Here is a 27,334-nt window from a genome sequence, read left to right on the forward strand (position 1 = left end):
TTCCTTCTCCAGGGGATCTTCCTGACCCAGGGATCAAACCTGCATCTCCTTGCATCTCCTATGCCTTCTGCATTGGCAGGTGGGTTCTTTACCACCAGCGCCACCTGGGAAGCCCCAATAAATATAAATGTATATGTGTCTGTATTTTTCTCATTTTACTGGTTCTCACTAGGTCATCAAAAAGCTTACCACACACCAGTTCTGGGTCAGTGAAATAGTCTTGGGGAAATCTTGTTCCTCTGGGTGGACAGAAAAAAAGCAAAAGATTAAATTCAAATAGGTGATTTTTTTACTGCTATATAATCAGCTTGTCTGTTTTTGGTAGGAAAGAACCTGAAATTACATTTGGTAGGGTGCTGTTTGAATTATATTGATACAAGAGTTATTATAATTCATTTATGCCTTCCTTCCTTCACTTCTTCCTTCCATCACTTCTCCTCTACCATCACATTGTTCCAACTTCCACACCTGGGCCTGCTTCTCCCAGGCTGTTTTCTCTTGCCCTCTAACCTCTGTATTTTCCTGCTCCCCAGCTGTTACTTAGGCACCGGGATGCATATCAGGCTGGATCCGTGTTTCCTGACTCATTTTACCCTAGCATCTGCGAGAGAGGTAAGATGAAGATTTACAGACCAGATGATGTTGCTTTTCCTTGGTTGATAGGAATAGCTCAGACTCAAAAAAAATATCAAACAACACATTATATTTGGCTGTTGTTGATCAATGACTTAGTTCAGTTGTGTTTTCCATTTAACCAAAACTTATATGCTTAAGGGTAGAAATTCTGAAAGCTTTATTCTAAGCACCCTGACTTACTCTCCTGCTTCGTGGCAGAAGAGAGAACATTTTGAAGGAAATCAAAAGGTTCGAGTTTTTACTCCTTGGATGTTATCTATTAGCGTGTGACCTTGAAAAAGCCCCTTCCCATGCTGAGTCTCAGTTTCCATGTTTGCAGCATAGTAATATCTAAATTAATTACTATTTAATAGTAATAATTAACGCATACCTGGCTGCTATACTGAATTGCTGTTGGCATTAATGTAGGTTATTTTGTCAAGTGTGATGCAAACCCAAGATAATATTAAGTTAAATGTGATTCAGTTATACTTTAAACAAGAGTGGTTAGGCTATCTTTAGTTTAATAATGATCTAAAAAGTTTGACTTGAAGGATCTGAACTCTGGGATTTTGCTTTTGATTGCTTCGACAGGTGACACTCCATGAAGAATCTAGCACTTGAAGGTTTAGAATAGATGTCAGTTCCTGTTTTTTTTCACTCATCCCTCCTGTGGGAATAAAGAGGCATATAGCACACCCCATTTAAAAGTATTATAAATTCAAATACTTGAAAGCTGTTGGAATATCTGCTTTTTTCTTTTGTGCTGTTAGGGAGGCTGACTGTGATGGAAAAGAAGATTTAAACCCCACCCAACCCCCCAAAAAACAGGCACAGCTTATTTCTTTAGCTTTAGGGTATAGAACTTAACACTTCCAGCTTCTCTTGCAGCCCAGCTATTTCTAGATGCTATGAGCAGTTAAGGCTCCTTTTTCTTTTGGCTGGCTATTGTGTCCTAGAGGCTTCCTTTGAATATTGACTCAGGAAGCTGAGAGGCTTGGAGGGAAGGCGAAGGAATGCAGCATCACAGCAGGTGGTGGTGGAATACTTCGTTGAGAATCTCCAACTTTTTAAGAAAATTGGGGATAGTTGTTTTACAGTGCTGTGTTTTATGTTGAATGTTTCTGTCGTATGTTGGAGTGAATCAGCTATCTGTATACACATGTCCCCTTTTTGTATTTCCTTTCCATTTAGGTTACCATAGAGCACCAAGTAGGCTTCCTTGTGCTATACAGCAGGTTCTCATGAGTTATCTCTTCTGTACATATTAGTGTCTATATGTCAGTCCCAATCTCCCAGCTCATCCCCTGCTTCTCTTGGTATCCATATGTTTGTTCCCTACATCTGTGTCTCTATTTCTCCCTTGCAAACAGGCTCATCTGTGCCATTTTTCTAGATTGCATGTTTATATATTAATAGATGATTTTCTCTTTCTGACTTACTTTGTAGGACAGTCTTTAGGGTCATCCACATCTCTACTAATGACCCACTTTCATTCCTTTTTATGACTGAGTAATATTCCATTGTTCAAATCGACACAAGTACCCCAGTGTTTGTTGAAACACTATTTACATTAGCAAAGACATAGAAACAATCTAAGTGTCCGCTGATGGATGGATGAATGAAGAAAGATGTGGTATAAATATACAAGAGAATCTTCAGCCTTTTAAGAAGGACCTCTGAGGGTTGCTTCTGTTTTGTCAGGACAATTCCATGACGTGTCAGAGAGCACTCACTGGACTCCATTTCTTAATGCAAGCATTCATTATATCCGGAAGAACCATCCTCTTCCCTGGGATGAGGTAGGCACAGCCTCTAACCCTAAAAATACTCAGTTCCAGACTTGCCAAGTACTATCGTTGCACCTGCATTAACTCCATTTCTAACCCCAACCCTTAAGTCCAGACTCTGAAGGCTATTCACCCTTCTGCCACAATGCCAAACACAGCATATGGAACACAGTAAATAGCTAGTTAACACGTGAACAAATGATTTTTCAAAATTTACATCTTCAGTTTTATTTTCAATAAGCAATGTTTTTAAATTTTGGAGCATGTCACTCGGTTGTTTTGCTCCCCTAGTGAATAAATCTGAAAGCGGTTTCAAGGCACTCAGAAACATTTCAAAAAAAGTCCTTTGTGGTTTGGGGGTAACTACAACATACCTTTCTCTGATGTTTTGTTAAGTCTCAGTAATGGAAATGAATTCATATTTATTAATCCTTTTAATAAGATTGCTATGAAATAACTACCTTCCCCCTACCCCCAACTCTAATTTGCTTATTTGGCAGGACACAGAGAAATTGATAGCTTTCTTGTTTGGAATTACATCTCACATGGTGGCTGATGTCAACTGGCATAGCCTGGGTATTGAACAAGGATTCCTCAGGACGATGGCTGCCGTGAGTACATAGCTTCAAGTTAATGACTTTGTGGGAATGATATTGTCCTACCCAAGATTCAAAACTGACTCTTTTAGGATAGTTAGGGACTTTGGAAAGGTTATGTACACACTGGTATATTTAAAATGGATAATCAGCAATGTTATGTGCCAGTCTGGATGGGAGAGGGGTTGAAGGGAGAATGGATACATGTATATGTATGAGTGAGTCCCTCCACTATTCACCTGAAACGACCACAACATTGTTAATCGGCTATACCTAAATACAAAATGTTTTCGGTGCTAAAAAAAATGAAATTAAAAAAAAAACTGAACATTTTAGGAAAAGAAAATATTTAGGTTATTCAGATTCACATGCAAATAAGACTCTGCCCAGTGCAGTATTCATTAGATTTCCATCTTTTCTTTTCCATTACTCTTACACATTTGCTACCTGCGTAAATTCATCCATGTGGGCAAATTGATCAATGTGCCCTGAAAACATCCATAGATGTCATGTTCTGTTTAGTCATAAACAATATTTGAGAAATTTTATGTTTTATTCAAGCTGTGCATCTTAATAGAGGTATAAACCCCTACTATCTGGTTTTATTTAAAAGCAAGTTAACATGCTTTTGTTTTTTTTTTCCTTTTTTATATGAAGATGCCATATCCCCACTGAAAATTGTGACCTTGCCTGATGAGAGTCTCCTCTGGCTATTCACTGATATTAATACTATCCTGTAAAAAATTTAAACTTGCACTTAGAGATTGTTCATGTATCCTGTTATATACAAATGTTTGCAACAGCTTTATCTGTTAAGACATGAAGCATACAACTCAGCTGCCAGTATCATTTTTTTAAAAAACAAATAATAAAATTAAATGTTTCTTTGAAAAGTGAGTCCAGTCAGTACATGTCCTCAGTAGTCATTGGGTTCCACGCATTGCTTCATTGCGGGGTAAGAGTTTGGGCTTCAACTTGTGATATATACTGGATAGTTCTCTTTTTTCCCTCAGATTGATTTTCACAACTCCTATTCCGAGGCACATCCAGCTGGTGATTTCGGTACTGTTTATTTACATTTGCCAGATTGTCTTTCGTGGTAGTTATATTTCACTTGTAGTCACTATTATACCTTATGTATGTATGTTTTTAGTTTTTTGCCACTAGCTTTCTATTTTAATATTGCAATTGTTTAGAGTACAGGAATACTTCATTTAATATAGAGATGCACATCTGCAAAAATTATAAATATATTTTATATATGTATATTTGCATTATATATGTATATATGTGTATATGTATATACATATATGTATATATATTATATAATATATAATGATATATATGTATTTTGTAAAAACCAAACAAAAAAATGGTGATTTCCCTGGTGGTTCAGTGGTTAAGAAGTCTCTGCGCTTTCACTGCAGGGGGCTCAGGTTCAATCCCTGATCAGGGAGATTCCATATGCCTTAAGGTGCAGCCAAAAAAAGAACAAAACAACCAAAAAAACACCATTATATTTTATCATTGACTTGTGCCATTATTTTACAAAAGCATTACTTTTAAAATCAGATTTAAATTCGTTGCCTAGTGTCTCCTAATACTTTAACTTTAAATGGATAAACTCCACTATTTTTCTATATTTAATTATCTTTAAATATGCACAGTGTTGGTGAGTAGTGTTTATTTAAATAGAAGAATCTTTATGGTCCATCTTAAAGTAAAAAAAAAAAAAACTTTTGGTTATATGAGTTTCTTTATTCTCTTAATTCTCTTTCTTAATTCATGTGTTTCACTAAGATTTTAAAAGATCATTTGTTTCTTAAAGATATGCCTATGCAACTAAAATAATGAACAGAAACCTATAACAGTGTGAAGAACTAATAAACTGGATTGTGCAAATTTATGTTCAAAGAAGCTTGCTATGTATCATCATTAATTCTCCAAAAGCAAATATTTTTCTCATATCATAGGAGGAGACGTGTTGAGCCAGTTCGAGTTTAAATTTAATTACCTCTCACGGCACTGGTAAGAGCAATGTATATTTAAATATGTGATACCCAAGTGGCAGTTAGGAGCTTGACTCTTTTTTTCCTTAGAAACTAAAACTTACGATGTAATAAGGAGCCTTCTACATTTGTACATGTTGGAAAGCATAACTAAAGATTAGTCTAAATAGATTCTTTTAAAAATCTGTGAATTATGCCAAACATATAAAATAATGTATTTTTATAAATAAAAAATACTGTATAGCTGCCAGTTACCTTAACAAGTAGACTATTGCTGGAATATAGAGGCTCCCTGCCTTTCCTTCTGTCATATCACCTTTTCTCCCGCCAGGTATAACCACAACCTTAGGTTCTCTTAATCACTTAGTCGCTTTTCCCTTAGAGTTTTACTACATGTAGCCATATCCATATGGCTTCCCAAGTGGTACCAGTGGCAAAGAACCTGCCTGTCAATGCAGGAGACATAAGAGACGCGGGTTCGATCCCTGGGTCGGGAAGGTCCCCTGGAGTAGGAAATGGCAACCCACTCCAGCATTCAACCCACTCCAGCAATTCCACAGACAGAGGAGCCTGGTGGGTTGCTGTCCATCTGGTCACAAAGAGTCAGACACAGCTGAACACATAAGCACAGTCTTATCTGTATGCAAAATATTATATGGGTTTTTACTTTAAATAGAATTATACATCATGCATTTTGCTTAAAATTAAATTTTAAATTAGAATTTAATTTAAAAATATTTCTTGTTTAAAATTATTTCTCTGACATTTAATCATATTGATATGTTCAGCGATAGTCCATTGATTTTCACCACTGTATGGTTCTCCCTTGTGTAAATCTACCAATATGACTTGATTCTAGTGCTGGATGTGTAAGCAGTGTTAAGCGTTTTTGCTTTACACATCATGTTGCTGTGTACATTTTTGTACATGTATTTTTGCATTAGAGGGGAATCTCTTTCAAGTAAATGGTACCAGAAGTGGAACTGTTGGGCCATAGGACTTAGGCACGTTTAACCTAAATAAATAATCCCTGACTGTCATTTAGAATGGTCTTCCCAATTTGTACTCCCATCAGCTTTGTTCTCCTTCTGCATTCTCGAATACTTGGTATTGTCCAGCTTTAAAATTCTTCTAACCTATTTGGTATAAAATGGTATCTCCTTAAAGTTTTAATTCTCATTTTCTAGGTTACTGTTATAATAAGGTTGAATATTCTTTCATATTTTATCAATTGTGTTTCATTTTAAGTGAGAAACTTGTTTGGTTTTTAGCCTATTTTTCTGTTGGGTTTTCCTTTTTATTTCTGAGTGCTCTTGGTATATTCTGGGTTCAATCTTTTGTCAGTTTATCAATCATTTGATATAAATATCTTTTAATAGTTTGTGGCATGTCTTTTTACTTATGGTATATCTTGATAAATAGAATTTATTAGTTTTAGTGTAGTTGAATGTATCAGTCTCTTCCTTTGTAATTTGTACTTTTGACATCTTATTTAAGAAATCCTTTCCTGCCTTGAGGGCATGAGGTTATTCTCCTACATAGCCTTCTAAATATTTTATAGTTTCATTTTTTTTCTTTTTTCTAATTTGTTTTCTAAGTTGTAGGATAATTGCTTTACAGTATTGTTGGTTTCTGCCATATATCAGTATGAATCAGCCATAGGTGTACATATATCCCCTCCCTCTTGAATCTCCCTCCCACCCCTTCCCACCCTTCTAGGTTATCACAGTATAGTTTCATTTCTTAACTTTAGATCTTTAATTTACCTGCAGTTAATTTTTGTATCTTCTGTGATAGAAATTTTATTTTTTTTTCCTACAGAGACAACTGATTGTCTCAGAACCATTTATCAATAGTATAATCTTCTTCACTTATCTGCAGTGTTCTCTCTGACATAAAATTCCATGTATATGTGGGTCAGTTTCTGGGCTTTCTATCATGTTCTATTGGCCTAATTGACTATTCCTGAACAATACTGAGTTTTAAAACTAAAATAGCTTTAATGCATTTTGACATCTATCAGGGCTGATTTCCCAGCCTGTCCTTTTTCTTCAAATGTACCTTGAAGAAATGTACCTTTCTTCAAAGGTATACTCCTCACCTGATTTGTGTAAGATTATAACTTTGATTTTTTGAATGTTTGGTAGAACTTTTCTATAAAGCCAGATATTTTAAAAAGTAGTGACTTTTGGTTTTAGGACTGTACTGTTTTTCAGTTTCCTCTTAAAGAGTTTTATTATTTTTCTAGGACTTTTCTTTCTTTCTTTTTTTTTTTTTTTGGTCTTGGACCTCCAAAAATTGAGGGTGACACAGTGTATGTTTCTCCTCGGACCTAACCATGTGAATTTTTTCTATTTTGTCTGAGTGTTTAAACATTTTGGCATAAGGGAGTTCATAATATCCTCATTTCCCCCCCTCGTTTTACTTGTACTTCTGTTCATTTGGTATCTATAATGTTATTTATTGTGCCTTCTCTTATATTTTTAAACAATCATGTCTAATATTTTTCAGTTTTATTATTGAAAAACCTTTTGGTTTTATTGATCCTTTCTATTAATACTATATGTTCTTTTTCTCTTTCATTACTTTTTCTTATATTTATTTTTTTCCTTCCACTTTTCTTTGGTTCCTATGAAATTTGAGTCTTGACTTAAAGATCTACCAAATGATTAATTTTTATCTATTAGAATTTATTTAATTATTTTTAATTTTTCATCTGTACTTGAAAAGAATGTTAATTCTCCAATTTGTGGTTTAACATTATATGTATGTATATATATATATATATTTATATGTATTAGCTCAAGCTTTTTAAATGTACTGCTCAAATCAAAAGATTCCTAAGTTTTAAATAATATAATCTTACTACTTTTATCTGGACAGTCTCACAATTACTGAGAAATTCTTTAAAAAATCTCCTTCTATGATGATGAAATTTTTCAATTTCTCCTTGTAGTTAGGTCAAAGTTTGCTATACATGTGTTTGAACATATGTTAAGTATATTCACATTTTCAAATCTCATGTCTTTCTGGTGAATGGAACTTTCCATCTGGTGGCTGTCTTTATATTTTACAATACTTACTGCCTTCAAGTCCGATTTATCAGATATTGCTATTGGATAAACTGTTCTTTCTGTTGTTTTTTCTTCACGTGTTTACTAAGCAGACGGAAGGTGACACAACTCTGTCCCTCAGCCTTGGTCTGAGTATGGAGAGCTGGAAGCAGGGAGGGATGCTTACAGAACAAAGAACTAGAGCTGGGGGCCTGGCAGGTTGCCCATTCCCATCCCTGGTCCAGCTGCCTCAGAACTAAGGGAGACCCAGAACCAACAGGTCACTCTCGAGGCAGATGAGGACAACTGGCCTTTGGATGCCCCGGGAAGAGTTGGCGGCAGCAGGGACCTGAGGTTCCCCACCGACTCTCCGCACAGGGTGCTCTGCACCGGATGAGATGCCCATTTCACATTGTACCTCACCGGGATCTGGTCTGCTTTCAGTTTTATTCAGTGGTGGTTGAAGGCTTGAAGGTCCTCAAGGCTTGTGCTCCAGTTGCATTTCTCCAGGGAAGGCTTGTCTTGCCTTCTGCAGGCTACCTCAAGGCACTATTACTGGAACCACATTTATATGATATTCATCCCTGGAAGTTTTTCTGACCACACAGATAGCATGAATGCAAGACAAAATATTTGTAGGGTTGGGTAGTGGTTACCGATTCTAGGGACGAGATAGCTTTCCCTCTCTCTCTTCATTTCTAAGATGAAGACAGAGGTTTCTTTGCTGTCCTTGTTAGTGTCTTGGATTTATTTCTGGCTAATACTCATGCAGAAGGTATAGCCTTTAATAAGGCGTTTCCTGTGAGAAATGGCCCACTTTGGATGATTCCTATCCTTTAGCTCTTGTCTCCTGTATGCCATATAACTACCCCCCCCCCCCCCAAAAAAAGCCTCCTAGGTTCCCAGGTTTAGCAGATGTCTTCAGAGCAAAAACTGGCTTTCCCACTCACTAACCTGTCAAAGTTTCCAGTTCCAACTTATTCTTGGCCATTGGAAAAATTTCACTTTCTTGCTAGCTTGGTGATTCATCTAAAAAAATATTTTTGTTAGGCTTTTTGCTAGACTTTTAAGCTATATTTACGAGACCATTCTGGTGTGCTTGTAAAGTAAAAAATGGACATCTCAATAGATTCCTTCTTATAGATACACTAAATTAGGTTTTGTTTGTATTTATATTTATATCTGGTATAATCTAAACTTTCTTAAAGATAAATGATAACAGTATAAATCTAATTTTTAAAATGTGGCTTTTCCTCCAACTGAAATAACTAATACCTCTGAATCAAAAGCTTGACTTAGAATTCTTTTTTACTACCTACCACTGTGTATTCTGAAAGTAGGATGTTGGGATTAGGAGTTATTTTGGAGTGTTTTTAAAAAATTATTTCTGAGAGTGATTCAACTCAAAAGAATAAAAATATCTTCTATTGCTCTTTGAACTCTGAATTTATAAAACTAAACATTCCTTTTATTTGTTGTTGTTGTTCCGTCTCTAAGTCCTGTCGGACTTTGTGACCCCATGGACTGCAGCATGCTAGGCTCACCTGACCTTCATTATCTCCTGGAGTTTGCTCAAATTCATGGCCATTGAGTTGGTAATACGATCTAAACATCTCATCTTCTGCAAGCCCCCCACCCCTCCTTTTGCCTGCAGTCTTTCCCAACATCAAGGTCTTTTCCAGTGAGTCAGCCCTTCGCATCATGTGGTCAAAGTATTGGAGCTTCAGCTTCAGCATCAGTCCTTTCAGTGAATATTCAGGGTTGATTTCTGTTAGGACTGACTGGCTTGATCTCCTTGCAGTCCAAGCGACTCTCAAGAGTCTTTTCCAACACCACAATTCAAAACATCGATTCTTTAACTCTCAGCCTTCTTTGTGGTCCACCTCTCACATCTGTACATGACTACTGGAAAAATCATAACTTTGACTATATACACCTTTGTCAGCAAAGTGATATCTCTGCTTTTTAATATGCTGTCTAGGTTTGTCACAGCTTTCCTTAAAGGAGGAAAGGAGCAAGCATCTTTTAATTTCATGGCTGCAGTCACCATCTGCAGTGATTTTTGGAGCCCAGGAAAATAAAATCTGTTACTACTTCCACTTTCCCCACTTCTATTTGCCATGAAGTGATGGGACCAGATGCCATGATCTTAGTTTTTTTGAATGCTGAGTTTTAAGCCAACCTTTTTACTCTCCTCTTTCACCCTCATCAAGAGGCTCTTTAGTTCCTCTTGGCTTTCCTCTTGACTTGCCATTAGAGTGGTATCATCTGCATATCTGAGGTTGTTATTTCTCCTGCTTCTCTTCTTTCCTTGCCTATTTGTAAAGCCTTCTCAGACAACCACTTTGCCTTCTTGTATTTCTTTTTCTTTGGGATGGTTTTGGTCACTGCCTCCTGTACGGTGTTATAAACCTCCATCCATAGTTCTTCAGACACTCTGTCCACTAGATCTAATCCTTTGAATCTATTCATCACCTCCACTGTATAATCATGAGGGATTTACTTTAGTAAAGTCATACCTGTATGGTCTAGTGGTTTTCCCTATGTTCTTCAATTTAAGCGTAATTTTTGCAATAAGGAGCTCATGATCTGAGCCACAGTCAGCTCCTAGTCTTATTTTTGCTGACTGTATAGAGTTTCTCCATCTTCAGCTGCAAAGATATAATCAATCTGATTTCAGTATTGACCATCTGGTGATGTCCATATATAGAGTCTTCTCTTGTGTTGTTGGAAAAGGGTGTTTGCTATGACCAGTGTGCTCTCTTGACACAATTCTGTTAGTCTTTATCCTGCTTCATTTTGTACTCCAAAGTCAAATTTGCCTGTTACTCCAGGTATCTCTTGACTTCTGTTTTTGCATTCCAGTCCCCTATGATGAAAAGGACATCTTTTTTTTGGTGTTAGTTCTAAAAGGTCTTGTAGGTCTTCATAGAACTGTTCAACTTCAGCTTCTTTGGCATTAGCGGTTGGAGCATAGACTTGGATTACTGTGATGTTGAATGATTTGCCGTGAAAATGAACTGAGGTCATTCTGTCATTTTTGAGATTGCACTCAAGTACCACATTTCAGACTCTCTTGTTGACTATGAGAGCTACTCACAGTTTCTTATATTTGTATAAATATTTGATTTGGGTACCAGTCATTTGTTCTGCAGCCTTGGGCAAATTATTGAACTTTTCTGTGCCTTAGTTTCCTGTATGTGAAGTAGGACTGTGATAGTATCAACCACCCAGGGTTGTTGGTAGGATTAAATGCATAATGCATGTAAAGTCCTTTGCATGAATCCTGGCAACTATTAAATCCTGGAATCACTGGTAGCTGCTGTGGCTGCTGTTGTTATCTTCAACCTCAGAATCAAAGCAGCCCTCATTTCATTCTGATGCTTTTCTCAGGTATGTGCCTGTTGAAGATCTCCTGGGAATTTATAAAGAACTCTACGGCCGAGTGGCCATCACCAAAAAAGCCATTGTTGACTGTACATACCTTCAGTTCTTGGAAATGTAAGTGTAACTGGAGGAATATTTGCAAGTGATTTTATTGTGAATTCCTTAACACACTTTCCAATGCTTTAACTGCCTGAGTCCGGGTATTGGATTTATGGATTTTGCTTGTTCAAATTCAGCGGCATGATAGTGGATACCTGTTGCTGGAACTTTTTCTTCATTCGTTTCATATCTTCGTGGAAATCACAACTCACAGTCTAAATTATTGCTTATGTTGCAGGTATGCAGAGATGTTAGCTATTTCCAAGGTAAAGGCATTTATTCTTCAAAATCTGAATTGAAAATGTTATAAAGATACCATGAGAAGCACTTGATTCAGTTGTTTATTATTTTTCTTTCTCTTTGCCATAGCTTTATCCCACTTATTCTGGAAAATCCCCATTTTTGGTGGAACAATTTCAAGAATACTTCCTAGGAGGGCTGGATGATATGGCGTTTTGGTCCACTAATATTTACCGTCTGACAAGTTACATGTTAAAGAACGGGACCAGGTGAATTGTTACTCTTTCTCCTACCAGTCACTCCCTGTATTGCTATTCCATCCCCATCATAAAACCCAGGTTTTTCAGTTGATCAAATGAGGACAAAGTCTCAGGAAGTGCTGTCATGTCCTAATGAAGCAGGGAAAGAATGGAAGTTGTCACCTCAAAACTCCAACTCGCTCCCATCTGGTTGGGTTTGCTGATGTCTCTCCTGTCCTAGGGATGGAGAGGTAGGAAGTTCATGGCCTGGGAGAAATGGCCCAGGTGGGAAGGAATCCGCTTCCCCAGCTGTGCAGTATCTGTTTCTTTTGGGAGACCCCATGCTGTGGACTGGGGTGCCCACCTCCCCAAGCTCCAGCAGTGGATACGGACATCTTCCTCTCTGCCCCGATTGAGCTCTTAGGGCTTCAGGGTTTCAAAGGGCACTTCACTTAAGCCTCATACTCCTAAAGAAAATCAGAAATGAAGGCATTTATAAGACACAGCTTTCTGTTGCAATTTGACTATGCAGCCCGATGGGAGAGCATCTCAACCTCCAGCTCCTTTTCTGCTCCGCCCCAGCCCGCCCAGAGTGAATGTCAACCAGAGACTCAGATGCAGACCAGGGCAGACTGGTCTTGTCCCCAGTTCCAACTGCAACATTAGACATTCCGGCTCTCACAGGATCTGTTTATGGTCTGAGGGAGCCAAGGTTCTCTCATAACCGATTTTCAGCCACACCACTCAGGATGGAGTCCCCCTCATGCTGCTGAACTGGGCTGGGTAGGGCTGGGAGTGGATAGGGACCACTGGGGCAGACCTTCTGCAGGGCAAGGACAGCTTAAGCATCAGCCAGCAGGGGGAAAGAGGGTCTGCGGCAGCTCCTCTGTCCTTGGGATTTTCCAGTCTTCCTCTCCCTCCAAATAGTCTTCATCCTAGAATAAACTCTTATGTAATACCCACTGTCTTAATGCTTCTGTTTGGTTTTAGGGAGAAAGTTCACGTCTTACATTCTATCAGAGCCTTTTTACTTGTAAAAAGGGAGACTTAGTTACCTACTTAATTATTGAGTTTGTAACTTTTTGTTTTTAATTTTTATTAAAGCAAAGGTTAGAGGTGCTGCAGCTATTTTTGTTTGTTTTTTTGGCTGTGCCCAGTGGCTTATGGCATCTTAATTTCCCAACCAGGGATGGAACCTGGGCCCACAGCAGTGAACATGCGGAGTCCTAGCCACTGGAACACCAGGGAATTTTATTTTAAAAATTAAAAAAAAAATTTTATTTGGCTGCACTGGTCTTAGTTGTGGCACTCAGGATCTTTGATTGTGGTTGCAGCATGTGGGATCTAGTTCCCCAACCAGGGATGGAACCCAGGCCCCCTGAACAGGGAGTGTGAAGTCTTAGCCAGGGAAATCCCCACCAGGCAATTTAAAATTTTAGCTTTGAAAGGAATGAGACTGAGAAATTATAACACCAAACATCGATGGGCAGAAGGTGACACAGTTGGGAGTGATTTTCTTTCAGTCTCTAGCTCCGAGATGGTTCCTGTCAGCAGGGAGAACTCAGCAGATAGAATTGGGAGGGAAGGGGGAAGCTGAGTCTGGGGGTGACCAGTGGTGGGGTGTGACCTGTTATCACGATAACACCTGCTTATCCACCCCCATCAAGTAGGACTCAGGCCTTTCACCAGTCCTGTCTGGCTAAGTCATAAACACCTCTACACTAAGACTTTGGGGAGATGGCTTGAAATGTGACACTGATTCTCAGAAAAATTCACGCTTGAAAAGAAAGTAGAAAAACACCTAACTCATTTGACTATTTCCCTAGTAACTGCAACCTCCCTGAGAACCCTCTGTTCATCACTTGTGGCGGTCAACAAAACAACACCCAGGGGTAAGTGGATTAGCAAATGACTCACAGAAAAAGAACATCTCATGCAGAGGGGTGCTCTGTAGACTCTGAAAGCATGGGCTTTGTAGACAGAGGTTCCAGCTCCAGGGCTGCCATTGTGTGATTTTTAAACAAGTTGCCTAATTGTTTTTTGAGCTACAGCTTCCTCTGGCAAACCGGAAAAAATACATATCCATACTCCCAGAGTTGTGGTGTGTGCGTGAGTGGATAGAAAGCAATTACCGCCTTAGTAAGGCTTCTGAGGTCGTGCCAGTGGTAAAGAACCCGCCTGCCAGTGCAGGAGATGCAGGAGACGTGGGTTTGAGCCCTGGATAAGGAAGATCCCTTGGAGAAGGAAATGGCAACCCACTTCAGTATTCTTGCCTGGGAAATTCCCATGGACAGAGGAGGCTGACGGGCTACAATCCATGGGGTTACAAAAGAGTTGGACACGACTGAGTGACTAAACAAAACAGCAAACCACGTTACTAAGTTACTCACTAACTAGTAAATGATAGGTAATCATATTATTATCATTACCATTACTGCCATTACTCATAAACTGTGACCGTATTCTTCCCTGAAAAAGTAATTTTTAATGATACTGGGTGGGAGAAGCCCTCTCAGTTAGTTTCTGAGGAAGAGAGCCAGAGGGTCTGATTTGTATTCTCAGAGGTGGTACTCCCTGCTTTAGTTGAGTACCAACCATTTATTCATGGATTTAATAACTGTATTAATCCTATAAATATTATATTACTAATAAGATAGCACAAACTATATTATGTCCTCATCATTAGGTACCAGGAACTAGTTTAGGCGTTTAGAGACCTCATTGTGAACAAGACAGAAACAGCTTCTGCTCTCGGAGGATGGATGGCCTGGCGGGTGGACCGATGGTCACTGAACGGGAACTTGTCAGTTCTTGAGCGTTAGGAAGGGCAGGCACTGGGCGCTCATGATGTACCACAGAGTATCCTGACTCAGTCACAGGAGACTTCCTGTGAAGAGTTGATGCTTCAGCCAAAATATTTAAGGGTGAGCAAGTGTTAGATACTCAAAAAGAAAAACATTGCAATAAAAGAGAGAGTTCAGAGCTTCAAAAGAATTGAAAATGTGCAAAAAGAGTTCAGGTAAGTCCTCACTGTTTAAATTATTCAAATTAGATAAGTTTTGTTTTAATATAACTGCATGTCTTTAGGTTGGGTTTAAGAACTCTAGACTGTTGGGGAGTCCCTACACGGTCTGATGTCTTAGGCCCTCTTTGTTCATCTGTGGCCTGTCTGTAAGCATTTCTGAAACCTACCTGGCTTTTTAGGCTTCTGATATGTAGACTTGTTAAAACATAGGATTTTAAAATCTATTTTTATTGTATAATTAATTCTCCCATGTCTTTAAAGCAAAATCAGTCCACTCACATACCAGTTTCCTGAACAACTGTGACCATGTCTTGGCCATTAATATGAAATATTGATTTAACTTCTGATTTATTTTAGTAATCTGGAAAGAATCCAAACTCATACATTTAAAGAGCTTTGAGGCTATAGAAAATATTTTTGTAAGGACTGGCTTTTTCAACCTTGGAAATGGGTTTATTAAAAGATGTTGTGGAATAGCCTATAGAAGTTTTTCTAAAATTTTGCTTTTTGTGTTGCTCTTCCTTCAACTTGCAGATGTTAAAATTTTATGACCTTTTAACCTGGGGTTAACTTGATTACATCTTCAACTCGGTTATTCAGGGTGAGTTGCTATTTCCTCAGTCTTAACTATTTCATTCCTCTCTCTTTCTAGCAGCTCAAAAGTACAGAAAAATGGTTTTCATAAAAATGTGACTGCAGCCCTAACTAATAATATTGGAAAGCATATAAACTATACCAAAAGAGGAGTGTTCTTTAGCGTGGATTCCTGGACCATGGTAAGAATTTTCTGCTTTTAGTGGAGAGGTACATTCTGCTTCCTGTGATACTGCATTTTGTAGGATCACTGGCTGTTTAATTGTTCATTGAAAGTCACCTGGGCGTGAGCCAGGCTCACAAGTATCTTTGGTCTTCAAGTCTGGTTTGTTCTGGAGACATCCTTTGTTGAAGGCCTGAGCATCAGTGGCCTTTGGAAAGCCCAGTGGAGCTCAGGGTGGCCCTTGGGTCACTCCTGCTCTGTCCTTAGAGCAAAGTATGTCAGCAGTATTGTAGGTTCATAGTGCAAAACCACACACCAAAGGAAGACCACTGTCTATCAGGTTCCTCCATGATATCATCTTAAGTGTCAGCCATTCTACTGGGGCGATAAGAGATGAAAGGGAAATAGTCTCTGATGTTTAGAAAACTTTAATCTAATGGGGTCATAAATACAAAACTAACCATTTCTGAGTAAGATGCTACTAATACCATGGTTGGTGGGAGGAGAGACACAGCCTCTTAGATTAAAAAAAAAATTATGTAACTGCCATCAGAGAAGGTTTCATGCAGAAGCTGGAATCTGAGTTAGGCCTTGAATAGTAACCAACTGACAGTTTTTTCTCATTGAGCACATATTTCTGGTAATGGGTTAGAAAAGTTTCAGGATGTTTGGAAATTTGAGCAGTCTTATTTGCCTGGAACACAGGACAAGGAATCAAAGTACTTGCGAGAGTCGGGAAGGAAAATTGGCATCAGATTGTGGAGAAGGGTTTAAATGATTTTGTGACCTGGGCGGGGGTCCCAGTACAGCCTGCTTCACAGTATGCGGCTTGTGCAGTCATGTAGAAGGTCCCCTTCGTCATGCTTAGAAGGGCCCCCTACTTGGTTTATTTATTCATTTTAAAGTTTTTAAATATTTGTTTATTTTGCTGCACTAGATCTTAGTTGCTGCATGTGGGATCTAGTTCCCTGACCAGGGATTGAACTGATGCCCCCTGCATTGGGATCATGGAGTCTTAGCTACTGGACTACCAGGGAAGTCCCACCCCATATTTGCTTTAATGTTCTGCTGTTATTGCCTTAAAATTCTTACCTTTTTGAAATTTACATTTTATTTTATATTGAAGTATAGTTGATTTACAATGTTGTGTTACTTTCAGGTATATAGCTAAGTGATTTAATTATACATATACATATATAGCCCTTCTTTTTCAAATTCTTTTCCTGGGTAGACTATTACAGAATATTGAGTTCCCTGTACGATATAGTAGGTCCTTGTTGATTATCTGTTTTATATGTAGTAGTGGGTATGGGTTGTTTCCAAACTCTTAATTTTCTCTCCCCACACTGTTTCCCCTCTGGTAACCCTAAGTTTGTTTTCAAAGTCTGTTAGTCTGTTTCTGTTTTGTAAATAAGTTCCCTGTATCATTTTTTGAAGATTCCACTTATGATATCATATGATATTTGTTTTTCTCTGTCTGATTTACTTTACTTTGTGTGATAATATCTAGGTCCATCTATCTGGCTGCAAATGACATTATATCATTATTTTTTTATGGCTGAGTAGTATTCTGGTATGTGTGTATAAATATATATATATACACACACACCACATCTTCTTTATTTATTCTTCTGTCGATGGACATTTAGGTTACTTCCATATCTTGGCTACTGTAAATAGTGCTGCAATGAACATTGGTATGCATGTGTCTTTCTGAATTAATGGTTTTCTCTGGATATTTGCCCAGGAGTGGGATTACTGGATCATATAATAAATCCATTTTTGGTTTTCTGAGGAAACTCCATACTCTTCTTCATAGTGGTTGTATCAGTTTTCATTCTCACCAGCAGTGGAGGAGGGTCAAATTCTTAATAGCTTTTGAACAAGCAGCTCTGAATTTTCATTTTGCAATGAGTTCTGCAAATGATGTACCGAGATTTAGACCAGGGAGCTCTGTCCAAACACCCATCATGCGTGCTGCAGTTATTTGTATCTGTCTCCTTCACAAAAGGAAAAGTTGTGTAAGAGAAGGACTTTGCATTTCCAAGGCCTGGTGTGATGCCTGGCGTGGCGATTTCTGAATGAATGAGGAAGCCAGAACTGGGCTTCAGGTGAGCAATCCGGGGGCGACCTGCCGGAGAGGTTAGACTGGAAAAACAGAAGGCTGAGTCCCTTCCTGCAGGGCCCTGCCAAGCTGTGCTTCTCTGGAGCCTGGGGGTCCAGGGCTGCCCCACGGCTCTGAGCTGAAGATGCTCTGGGGCAGCCGACAATTCTCGTTTGGTCTCGTGTCGCCTGGGGTGGATTTCGAGTTGTGATCCCTGAACTTGAATGTATCTAGTGCCCACCAGGTTGCTCAGGGCCACTCTGGTCTGTTTGTGTGTCTACAGTAACCACACTAACAATTCAGTATCCTTAAGCTGGGGGGGGAATTGCTGTCCCCCCAATTTCTCTTGCACACAGCTTCCAGCCCTCCACACGTGACCCCTCATGCCTTCCCAGCTTCTTAGGACTTGGAGCAAATCCAGCAGCCTCTCAATCTGAATATGGTTGGGAGGGTTTCTGGCATCGTGGTGGCATTCCAGTTCATTTGTTTGTGGGGAGAAAAGGAGGATATATATACACAAATATATTTATAGTTCTAGATTTGAGCGGACTTACCTTCTAAAAACTTTATTTTTTAACAATTATTTTGTTCAGTTACATTCTGAACATTAATAGACTATCCTGACGTGGTTGGTTCAGGTTAATGTCAACTGACTCTTCTCGTGATGGTCCTGACCTTTAGGCTCTAACTCCCATTCCTGAGCATGTATTGTGGGTGTGATTTCACTCTCCTAATTTCCAGTCTTAAGTCTCCTTACTTGTTGATAGGAGTCAATAAGTTATTTTTCATCACTTGTGAAAACTTGTTTCTTGGGACTTCCCTGGTGGTCCAGTGGCTGGGACTCTGTGCTCCCAGTGCAGGGGGCCTGGGTTTGATCCTTAATCAGGGCGCTGAATCCCACACACCACAACTAAGAGTTTGGATGATGCAACTAAAAGACCCACGTGCTACAATGAAGATTGACGATCCTGTGTGCCCCAACTGGGACCCAGTGCAGCCAAGTAAATAAATATTTACTTATTTATTATTTACTATTTATTTAGCCAAGTAAACAGATATTTTAAAAAAACCCTCAAACTTATTTCTTAAAGTCTAATACCTTTGACTTGAAGTGGCAGCTTTGTTGATTATGCTGTGTCTTTTTCTGTCTGTAATCATTTAATTTCAGGATTCCTTATCCTTCATGTACAAGTCTTTGGAGAGGAGCATACGTGAGATGTTTATTGGCAGCTCTCAGCCACTGACACATGTTTCTAGCCCCTCAGCATCTTACTACTTGTCATTTCCCTACACAAGGCTTGGTTGGTAGGTATGAGTGTGTCTAATTCCTGAACATTTTCATCAGTGAGTACTAATTTCAAGCAGTCATTCACAAATGTTTAACATGGTGCCTCTTAGCACTTTATTTTCCAATTAATTCATCAACAAAAACATGAATTTTTTGCTTAATTTATGGTAAAGATGAAACTATCTCCTTAAAATTGGTCAAAAATATGTTTTTTTTGTTAAGCCTTGATTTTTTTTAAAAAAATTATTTTTCAATTGAGGATAATTGCTTTACAGAATTTTGTTGTTTTCTGTCAAACCTCAACATGAATCAGCCTTAGGTATACATATATCCCCTCCTTCTTGAACCTCCCTCCCATCTCCTCCCCATCCCATCCCTCTAGGCTGATACAGAGCCCCTGTTTGAGTTCCCTGAGACATACAGCAAATTCCCATTGGCTATCTATTTTATGTATGGTAATGTAAGTTTCCATGTTACTCTCTCCATATATCTCACCCTCTCCTCCCCTCTCCCCAAGCCCATCAGTCTGTTCTCTATGTCTGTTTCTCCATTGCTGCCCTGCAAATAAATTCTTCAGCACCATCTTTCTAGAGTCTGTATATATGCATTAGTATACGATATTTATCTTTCTCTTTCTGACTTACTTTACTCTGCATAATAGGCTCAATCTATCTAATGTATAATAGGTTCATCCACTTCATTAGAACTGACTCAAATGCTTTCCTTTTTATGGCTGAGTAATATTCCATTGTGCATATGTACCACAACTTCTTTATCCATTCATCTGTCTGTGGACATCTAGTTTGCTTCCATGTTCTAGCTATTAAACAGTTCTTCAATGAACATTGGGGTACATGTGTCTTTTTTCAGTTTTGGTTTCCTCAGGGTATATGCCTAGGAGTGGGATTACTGGGTCATATGGTGGTTTTATTCCTAGTTTTTAAAGGAATATACCATCTTCCATAGTGACTATCAATTTACATTCCCACCAACAGTGTAAGAGGGTTCCCTTTTCTCCACACCCTCTCCAGCATTGATTGTGTGTAGACTTTTTGATGATTGCCATTTTGACCAAAAAATATGTTTAACTATGAGGAACTTTGACTTTATTAAATAACCACAGCAATAAACTATTACTTTATAGAATATTTTTAAAACTTCGATGTGTTTTGGAGATAGATAATTACACACTTTTTGGCTTCTAATGACATTAGAAGGATAAAAGTGGGTGGCTATTATACTGACAGGACTATTATAACTTCATAAGGCAAAAGCCTGGGACACCACAATAATAAAGAGAATTTTAGGGATTCCTCTGATTTTTTAAAGAACAACTGTTACCAAACTCAACTCAGGCTTCCATCATCTGCTGCACAGGAAAGTCAGTGTACTGACACCAGGTTGGGGTGAAGGAAAGCACAGCGTTTATTGCAGGGCACCAAGCAAGGGAGATGGGGATAAGCCTCAGGTCCACTCCAGTTTGGTCTTTGAGTTAGAGTGTTTTAAAGGGGAAGACCGAGGAAGCTGGGATCAACATCCTGTGACATTTCTTAATCATAATTTCAGGGGTTAGGAAGTTTCTGGTTTGCAATTCTCTGGCCAGGTGGTCCATGGTTTGGGGATCTGCTAGCTTATCCTGCCCTGAAGAAACAAGCTGTGTTTGTACGTTAATGATGACATATACAACATCAATTATAGTACATTAACAGTGTTATGGACAATAGTAGTTTTAGTCATCTTATTCTGGTTGATTAGTGTTCAGTTAGCACAGGATTCAGAGAAGGCAATGGCACCCCACTCCAGTACTCTTGCCTGGAAAATCCCATGGATGGAGGAGCCTGGTAGGCTGCAGTCCATGGGGTCACTGAGAGTCGGGCACGACTGAGTGACTTCACTTTCACTTTTCACTTTCATGCATTGGAGAAGGAAATGGCAACCCACTCCAGTGTTCTTGCCTGGAGAATCCCAGGGACGGGGGAGCCTGGTGGGCTGCCGTCTGTGGGGTTGCACAGAGTCGGACACGACTGAAGTGACTTAGCAGCAGCAGCAGCAGAACAGGATTGAGGGCAGAGGGCACAAGAAAGGGAATAAAGAGAGATTAATCATAAACTTCATAAGGGAGCTTTGTTTTAGGGGGACTCTGTTTCATAACCAAACAGCCCAAGGATGTAAAAGTGACTATTTTTTTTGGAGGTTTTTATAAAATGTCTTTTAAAAAAATCACATTTTTAAAATACAAATAACATTGCAATTTCCTTGGAACAATAAACCAGCAGCCCTTCCTCTTCAGGCTGCTAATGTATTCAGCTCCAGCACAAGGAATGGGGGGTGAGTGCTGTCTCTACTGGCTGTTTATTTGTGAATAATGAATGGCTCTTCTTGGCCGCCTTCCTGAAAATCCAAATGAGGGCCTTCTGCTGGGCTCCTTGCCACATGAATAGGGGTGCAGCACAGAGCTCCTTCTCGGGGGCCATTACTGGCCGGGGTCCCACCTTGGGAATACAGACCAGCAGTGTCTCCATGGTGTGTGTCTGGCCCCATCCACCAGATCTCACACCCATTAGAAACTGCTCTTCTCTTTTCCCTCTGTTCTGCTGTTCTTCTTTATTAAAAAAAATTTTTTTTTTGCTGCTCTAGGTCTTCATAGACTTTCTCTAGTTGTGGTCTGTGGGTTTCTCATTATGGTGACTTCTCGTTGCAGAGCAGGGGCTCTAGGCACGGGAGCTTTAGTGGTTGCAGCACGCAGGCTTAGTAGTAGTGGCGCGCTGGCTTATCTGTCCTGCGGCACATGGAATCTTTTGGGACCAGGGATCAAACTCATGTCCCCTGCGTTGGCAGGTGGATTCCTAAACACTGAACCACCAGAGCAGTCCCTGCTGTTTATTCTTTATGTGGCCATCAGAGTCCAAATAAATAAATGACTTGGTCATTCCAGCCCCAACCGAGACATGTGAGCCATTGACTCAGTTTGTCCATCTCTATAACCAGCAGGTCATAGACTCTTATTTAGAGATATCCACTAAGTCTCTTTAATTTTTTCCAGTATAAGGTCCTCTATGGAGAAGGCAATGGCAACCCACTCCAGTGTTCTTGCCTGGAGAATCCCAGGAGCGGGGGAGCCTGGTGGGCTGCCGTCTATGGGGTCGCACAGAGTCGGACACGACTGAAGCGACTTAGCAGCAGCAGCATGTAGCTATGGTAGCAATGAAATGGTCTACTTACCACAAGTTGGTCTTTGATCAGTGACAATCTGAGATGAATTGAGCCAATTGTGAAGCCATCTGTGCCGCTGGCTCAAGGGGAATTTCCTCTGTTCTCAGGTGGAGCCCGGGATTGTGCTTTGTCTGCTCCGGGTTTTGCATGTAGAACAGGAAGCTTTGTGAGGGCGCTTTTTGTGTGTTCAGGTGCTATGGTCCAGAAATGCTCAGAGACCTTGATTTGTCCAATTTCATCTTTGTTTTTTTCCCCTGGAGAACAAGACTGAATCCCACAAATAGTATAACCTAGAGGTGAATATAACCTCTGAATATTTTCGGATGGAAAAACCAATGAGAGGAAGTTACATTCTAGAATCTAGAAAGAAACAGGAGACAGTTCTGCCCAGAGCTCTCAGTAGACACCGCAGCGGGTTCCCTCCTCTTCTTACAGGGCGATGACTTCGGCCGATCTCAACCAGGATGGATACGGTGACCTGGTGGTGGGCGCCCCTGGCTACAGCCACCCAGGCCACATTCACGTGGGCCGCGTGTACCTCATCTACGGCAACGACCTGGGCTTGCCCCCCGTCGACCTGGACCTGGACAAGGAGGCCCACGGGATCCTGGAGGGTTTCCAGGTGAGGCCGCGTCTGCGTCTCACGTTTTCCCTTTCAAAGTTGATAACCCACTGCTTGCCTTTCCCGGCACACTCTCCAGGATAAAAGTCCAATGGCGAGAACGATGATAGTAACAAACAGCCAGGGGCCTGCATCTGTGCAGTGACTTTTATTTTGAAAAGCGTGTTCACTTCATTGATCTCATTGTCTCTTTATCTTTTAGTGGTTTGTCTGTACTATTGACTGCCTTTGAATAACCAATCAGGATGTGACGTCTTGATAATATGATAATACAAGATCTTTATGTTTTGTTTTGTTGGGGTGTTTTTTTAAATATAAATTTTTTTATCTTGTAAGAATTTTATTTAAAATAATTTTTTAAAATTTATTTTTGGCTGTGCTGGAGCTTCATTGCTGTGGGTGGGCTTTCTCTAATTGCAGTGAGCGGGGTCTACTCTCTAATTGAGGTGTGTGGGCTTCTCATTGTGGGGCTTCCCAGGTAGCTCAGTGGTAAAGAATCTGCCTGCTACTGCAGGAGACGTGGGTTCGATCCCTGGGTTGGGAAGATCCCCTGAAGGAGGAAATGGCAACCCACTCCAGTATTCTTGCCTGGAAAATTCCATAGACAAAGAAGTCTGACGGGCTGCAGTCCATGTGGTTGCAGAGTCAGACACATGGATGCATCTCTTGTTGGAGAGCATGGGCCCTAGGGGGCGCGAGCTTCAGTACTTGTAGCACTCGGGCTTAGCCGCTTCAGAGCATGTGGAATCTTCTCGGAGCAGAAATCAAACCCGTGTCTCCTGTATCAGAAAGTGGATTCTTAACCACTGGCCCACCAGGGACGTCCTCTTGGAAGAACTTTAGATGCCCAAAGTTGTAAAGACCGTCCAGAGAGTTCCCATGTACCTTGACCCAGTTTCCCCTGTGTTCACATCTTACATAATTATGGCATTCTTGTCAAAATTAAGAGACCAACACTGGTAAACTACTATTAACTAAACCCCAGACTTTGGTTGGATTTTATTTCTTTAAGTGGTTATTCATTACCAGAAAAATCCCACAGTGACCGTACAGATGTTCCATATGAAGAGAGCACTAGAGTTCCTCTCAGGAGCACTAGAGACGTGGGGTGTTTTCCTCCTGGGCGTCATTGGTGTTCATCCTTACGTGAGATAAGTAAGAAGGGGTCGATTGAGCCCTGTTACCCACCACGGATGAGTGTGGGGCTTTTGGTGGCACCACAAACTCCAAGTATCAAGCCCTAAGGGAGTTGGGGGGTCAGACTTTTACTTGTCCCGGACACCCCATTAAACCTTTCATTGTTGAGTTAATGCTGTGAAAAAGTAGGATGGTGCTCCTGAACATACTTTAAATAATGAAAAGTCCAGTGGTTTATAATCTAGTTTAAGCTCTGATAGGTCTTCCCTGGTGGCTCAGATGGTAAAGAGTCTGCCTGCAGTATAGGAGACCCAGGTTCAATCCCTGAGTCGAGAAGATTCCCCTGGAGAAGGAAACAGCAACCCACTCCAATATTCTTGCCTGGAAAATCCCATGGATGGAAGAGCCTGGCAGGCTACAGTTCACGGGGTTGCAAAGAGTTGGACAGGACTGAGCAACTTCACTTTCAAGCTCTGATGGAAGGAGCCCCTGAGTCCAAGAGGTGTTAACTAAGTTGATGGCAGAGTATGTGATCACACAGTCCCAGAGGGACAGGGACAGTATTTTCTGGGCCCTTCTGACCCCACACGAGAAAGTTCCAAAATAAATTAACCCATTCCTGTTACTTCTTTCTTCTTCACCAAGCCATTCCCCTGTCAGACTGTGGTGTAAAGTATAATCCTTTGGGCTCCTGTAGACAAGGAGCAGCTGCTTCCTGTGAATGGGAAACTCCATCCAAGATCCTTGGGGTGAGGCAGGAGGTAACTCCATGCCTTTGACTCCCAGTGTCCTTAAGTAATGGGGAAGATGCCACACTATGGCATGCACTAGAGGTGGGAATCTTGTAGCCATCATTCTTGGTCTGCAGTTAACCTTTCTGCTCCTTATCTATAAAATGGAAGATTAGGATAGATATCTCAAAGTCAGTTCAGTTGCTCAGTCGTATCCGACTGTGACCCAATGGACTACAGCACACCAGGCCTCCCTGTCCATCACCAACTCCTGGAGCTTGCTCCAACTCCTGTCCATTGAGTTGGTAATGCCATCCAACTAGTCTCATCCTCTATTGTCCTCTTCTCCTCCTGCCTTCAATCTTTCTCAGCATCAGGGCCTTTGCCAATTAGTCTGTTCTTTGCATCAGGTGGCCAAACTATTGCAGTTTTAATTTCAGCATCAGTCATTCCAATGAATATTGAGGGTTGATTTCTTTTAGGATTGACTGGTTTGATCTCCTTGCAGTCCAAGGGACTCTCAAGTGTCTTCTTCAACACCACAGTTCAAAAGCATCAGTTCTTTGGTGCTCAGCTTTCTTTATGGTCCAACTCTCACATTCATACATGACTACTGGAAAAACCATAGCTTTGACTATAAAGACCTTTGTCAGCAAAGTAATGTCTCTGCTTTTTAATATACTGTCTAGGTTGGTCATAGCTTTCTTCCAAGGAGCAAGAGTCTTTTAATTTCATGGCTGCAGTCACCATCTGCAATAGTTTTAGAGCCCAAGAAAATAAAGTCTGTCCTTGTTTCCATTTTTTTCCCCCATCTATTTGCCAGGAAGTGATGGGACTAGATGCCAAGATCTCTGTTTTTTGAATGTTGAGTTCTAAGCCAACTTTTTCAGTCTCCTGTTTTACTTTCATCAGGAGGCTCTTTAGTTCTTCTTTGGTTTCTGCCATAAGGGTAGTGTCATCTGCATATCTGAGGTTATTGATATTTCTCCTGGCAATCTTGATTCCAGCTTGTGCTTCATCCAGCCCAGCATTTCGCATGATGTACTCTGCATGTAAGTTAAATAATCAGGGTGACAATATACAGCCTTGACGTACTCCTTTCCCAATTTGGAACCTGTCCATTGTTCCATGTCCAATTCTAACTGTTGTTTTTTGACCTGCATACAGATTTCTCAGGAGGCAGGTAAGGTGGTCTGGTATTCCCATCCTTTTAAGAATTTTCCACAGTTTTTTGTGATCCACACAGTCAAAGGCTTTGGCATAGTCAATAAAGCAGAAGTAAATGTTTTTCTGATACTGTCTTGCTTTTTCTATGATCCAGCGGATGTTGGCAATTTGATCTCTGGTTCCTCTGCCTTTGCTAAACCAAACTTGAACATCTGGAAGTTCACAGTTCATGTACTATTGAAGCCTCGCTTGGAGAATTGGAGCATTACTTTGCTAGCGTGTGAGATGAGTGCAATTGTTTGGTAGTTTGAACATTCTTTGGCATTGCCTTTCTTTGGGATTGGAATGCAAACTGACCTTTTCCAGTCCTGGGGCCACTGCTGAGTTTTCCAAATTTGCTGGCATATTGAGTGCAGCACTTTAATAGCATCATCTTTTAGGACTTGAAATAACTCAGCTGGAATTCCATTAAGCATCTGCCTATTTTAGAATGCTATGCTTTTTCTTGGAATGAGTTACCCTACAGGAGGGCTTGCTAGTAGAGCTGGTGTTGAGGAAATGAACCCATTTTCAGTTGGCAGGGGCCCCTACTTATGGGTCCCCAACTTGCCCCAGCTTGCTTGTATCTCCAGGCAATCCTTTCTCATTTATCAAGTACGCACCCCACCTCCCCCCATCTGGTAGAAAGGGGCTGTGTTCTCAGATGCCATTGCACAAAGGTATAGAGAGATTAACCAACAAATAAGAGATGTGCGTTCTGGGGTGTGTGTGTGATGTAGCAAGCATCATTTGTGCAAGAAATCTTCATTATTAGATAAGTTGTGAAAGGATAGGAGAACCTCATGAGTTTCCTTTAGGTCTAGGCTGATTCCAGACAGCAGGAGATGGAAGATCTAGAAAACCCACCTTGGAAGAAAATGGTCCCTCAATGGGCTGAGTTTTCCATCTGTAAACCATAAAATTAGGGGCTACTAATCCATGTAAAATGCTTGAACAGTGTCTACAGCAGAATCAGTAGACCCTTTGGTAATGATGGATATGCTTTAAAGCTGTGCTGTTCAGTATGGGAGCTACTAAGTGTTTTGGCTTCTGAACATTTGAGTGTGGCCAGTGAAACTGAAAAATTGACTTAAGTAATTTCAGTGTTACAGCCACATTTATCTAGTGACTACTGCACTCGTCAGTATAGCTGTAGAACATCTTGAGTATTTGACAGGCATTAGGTGCTGTTAAGTGATTATTATCTTGGGTACTTTCCAATA

The 27,334-nt window shown here is 40.2% G+C and overlaps 1 protein-coding gene across 6 annotated transcripts in view; it reads left to right on the forward strand.

Annotated features, from left to right (window-relative positions):
• The window catches only part of GPLD1 (glycosylphosphatidylinositol specific phospholipase D1), a 52,853-nt gene that overhangs the window by 13,759 nt on the left and 11,760 nt on the right, over positions 1–27,334 (forward strand). For 4 of the 6 annotated variants that reach the window (XM_065912418.1, XM_065912412.1, XM_065912413.1 and 1 more), the window contains 12 exons: positions 534–612; positions 2,320–2,417; positions 2,906–3,016; positions 4,015–4,063; positions 4,975–5,029; positions 11,457–11,564; positions 11,788–11,815; positions 11,919–12,058; positions 13,855–13,920; positions 15,706–15,829; positions 19,083–19,219; positions 22,851–23,037. In XM_065912418.1, the coding sequence (XP_065768490.1) occupies positions 534–612; positions 2,320–2,417; positions 2,906–3,016; positions 4,015–4,063; positions 4,975–5,029; positions 11,457–11,564; positions 11,788–11,815; positions 11,919–12,058; positions 13,855–13,920; positions 15,706–15,829; positions 19,083–19,219; positions 22,851–23,037 (1,182 nt within the window). The remainder of the gene's footprint in view (positions 1–533; positions 613–2,319; positions 2,418–2,905; positions 3,017–4,014; positions 4,064–4,974; positions 5,030–11,456; positions 11,565–11,787; positions 11,816–11,918; positions 12,059–13,854; positions 13,921–15,705; positions 15,830–19,082; positions 19,220–22,850; positions 23,038–27,334) is intronic. The other 2 variants (XM_065912414.1, XM_065912416.1) reach the window with 1 other exon arrangement.

Source organism: Muntiacus reevesi, chromosome 20, assembly GCF_963930625.1.
Source record: "Muntiacus reevesi chromosome 20, mMunRee1.1, whole genome shotgun sequence".
In the NCBI taxonomy this organism is placed as follows: Eukaryota; Metazoa; Chordata; class Mammalia; order Artiodactyla; family Cervidae; genus Muntiacus; species Muntiacus reevesi.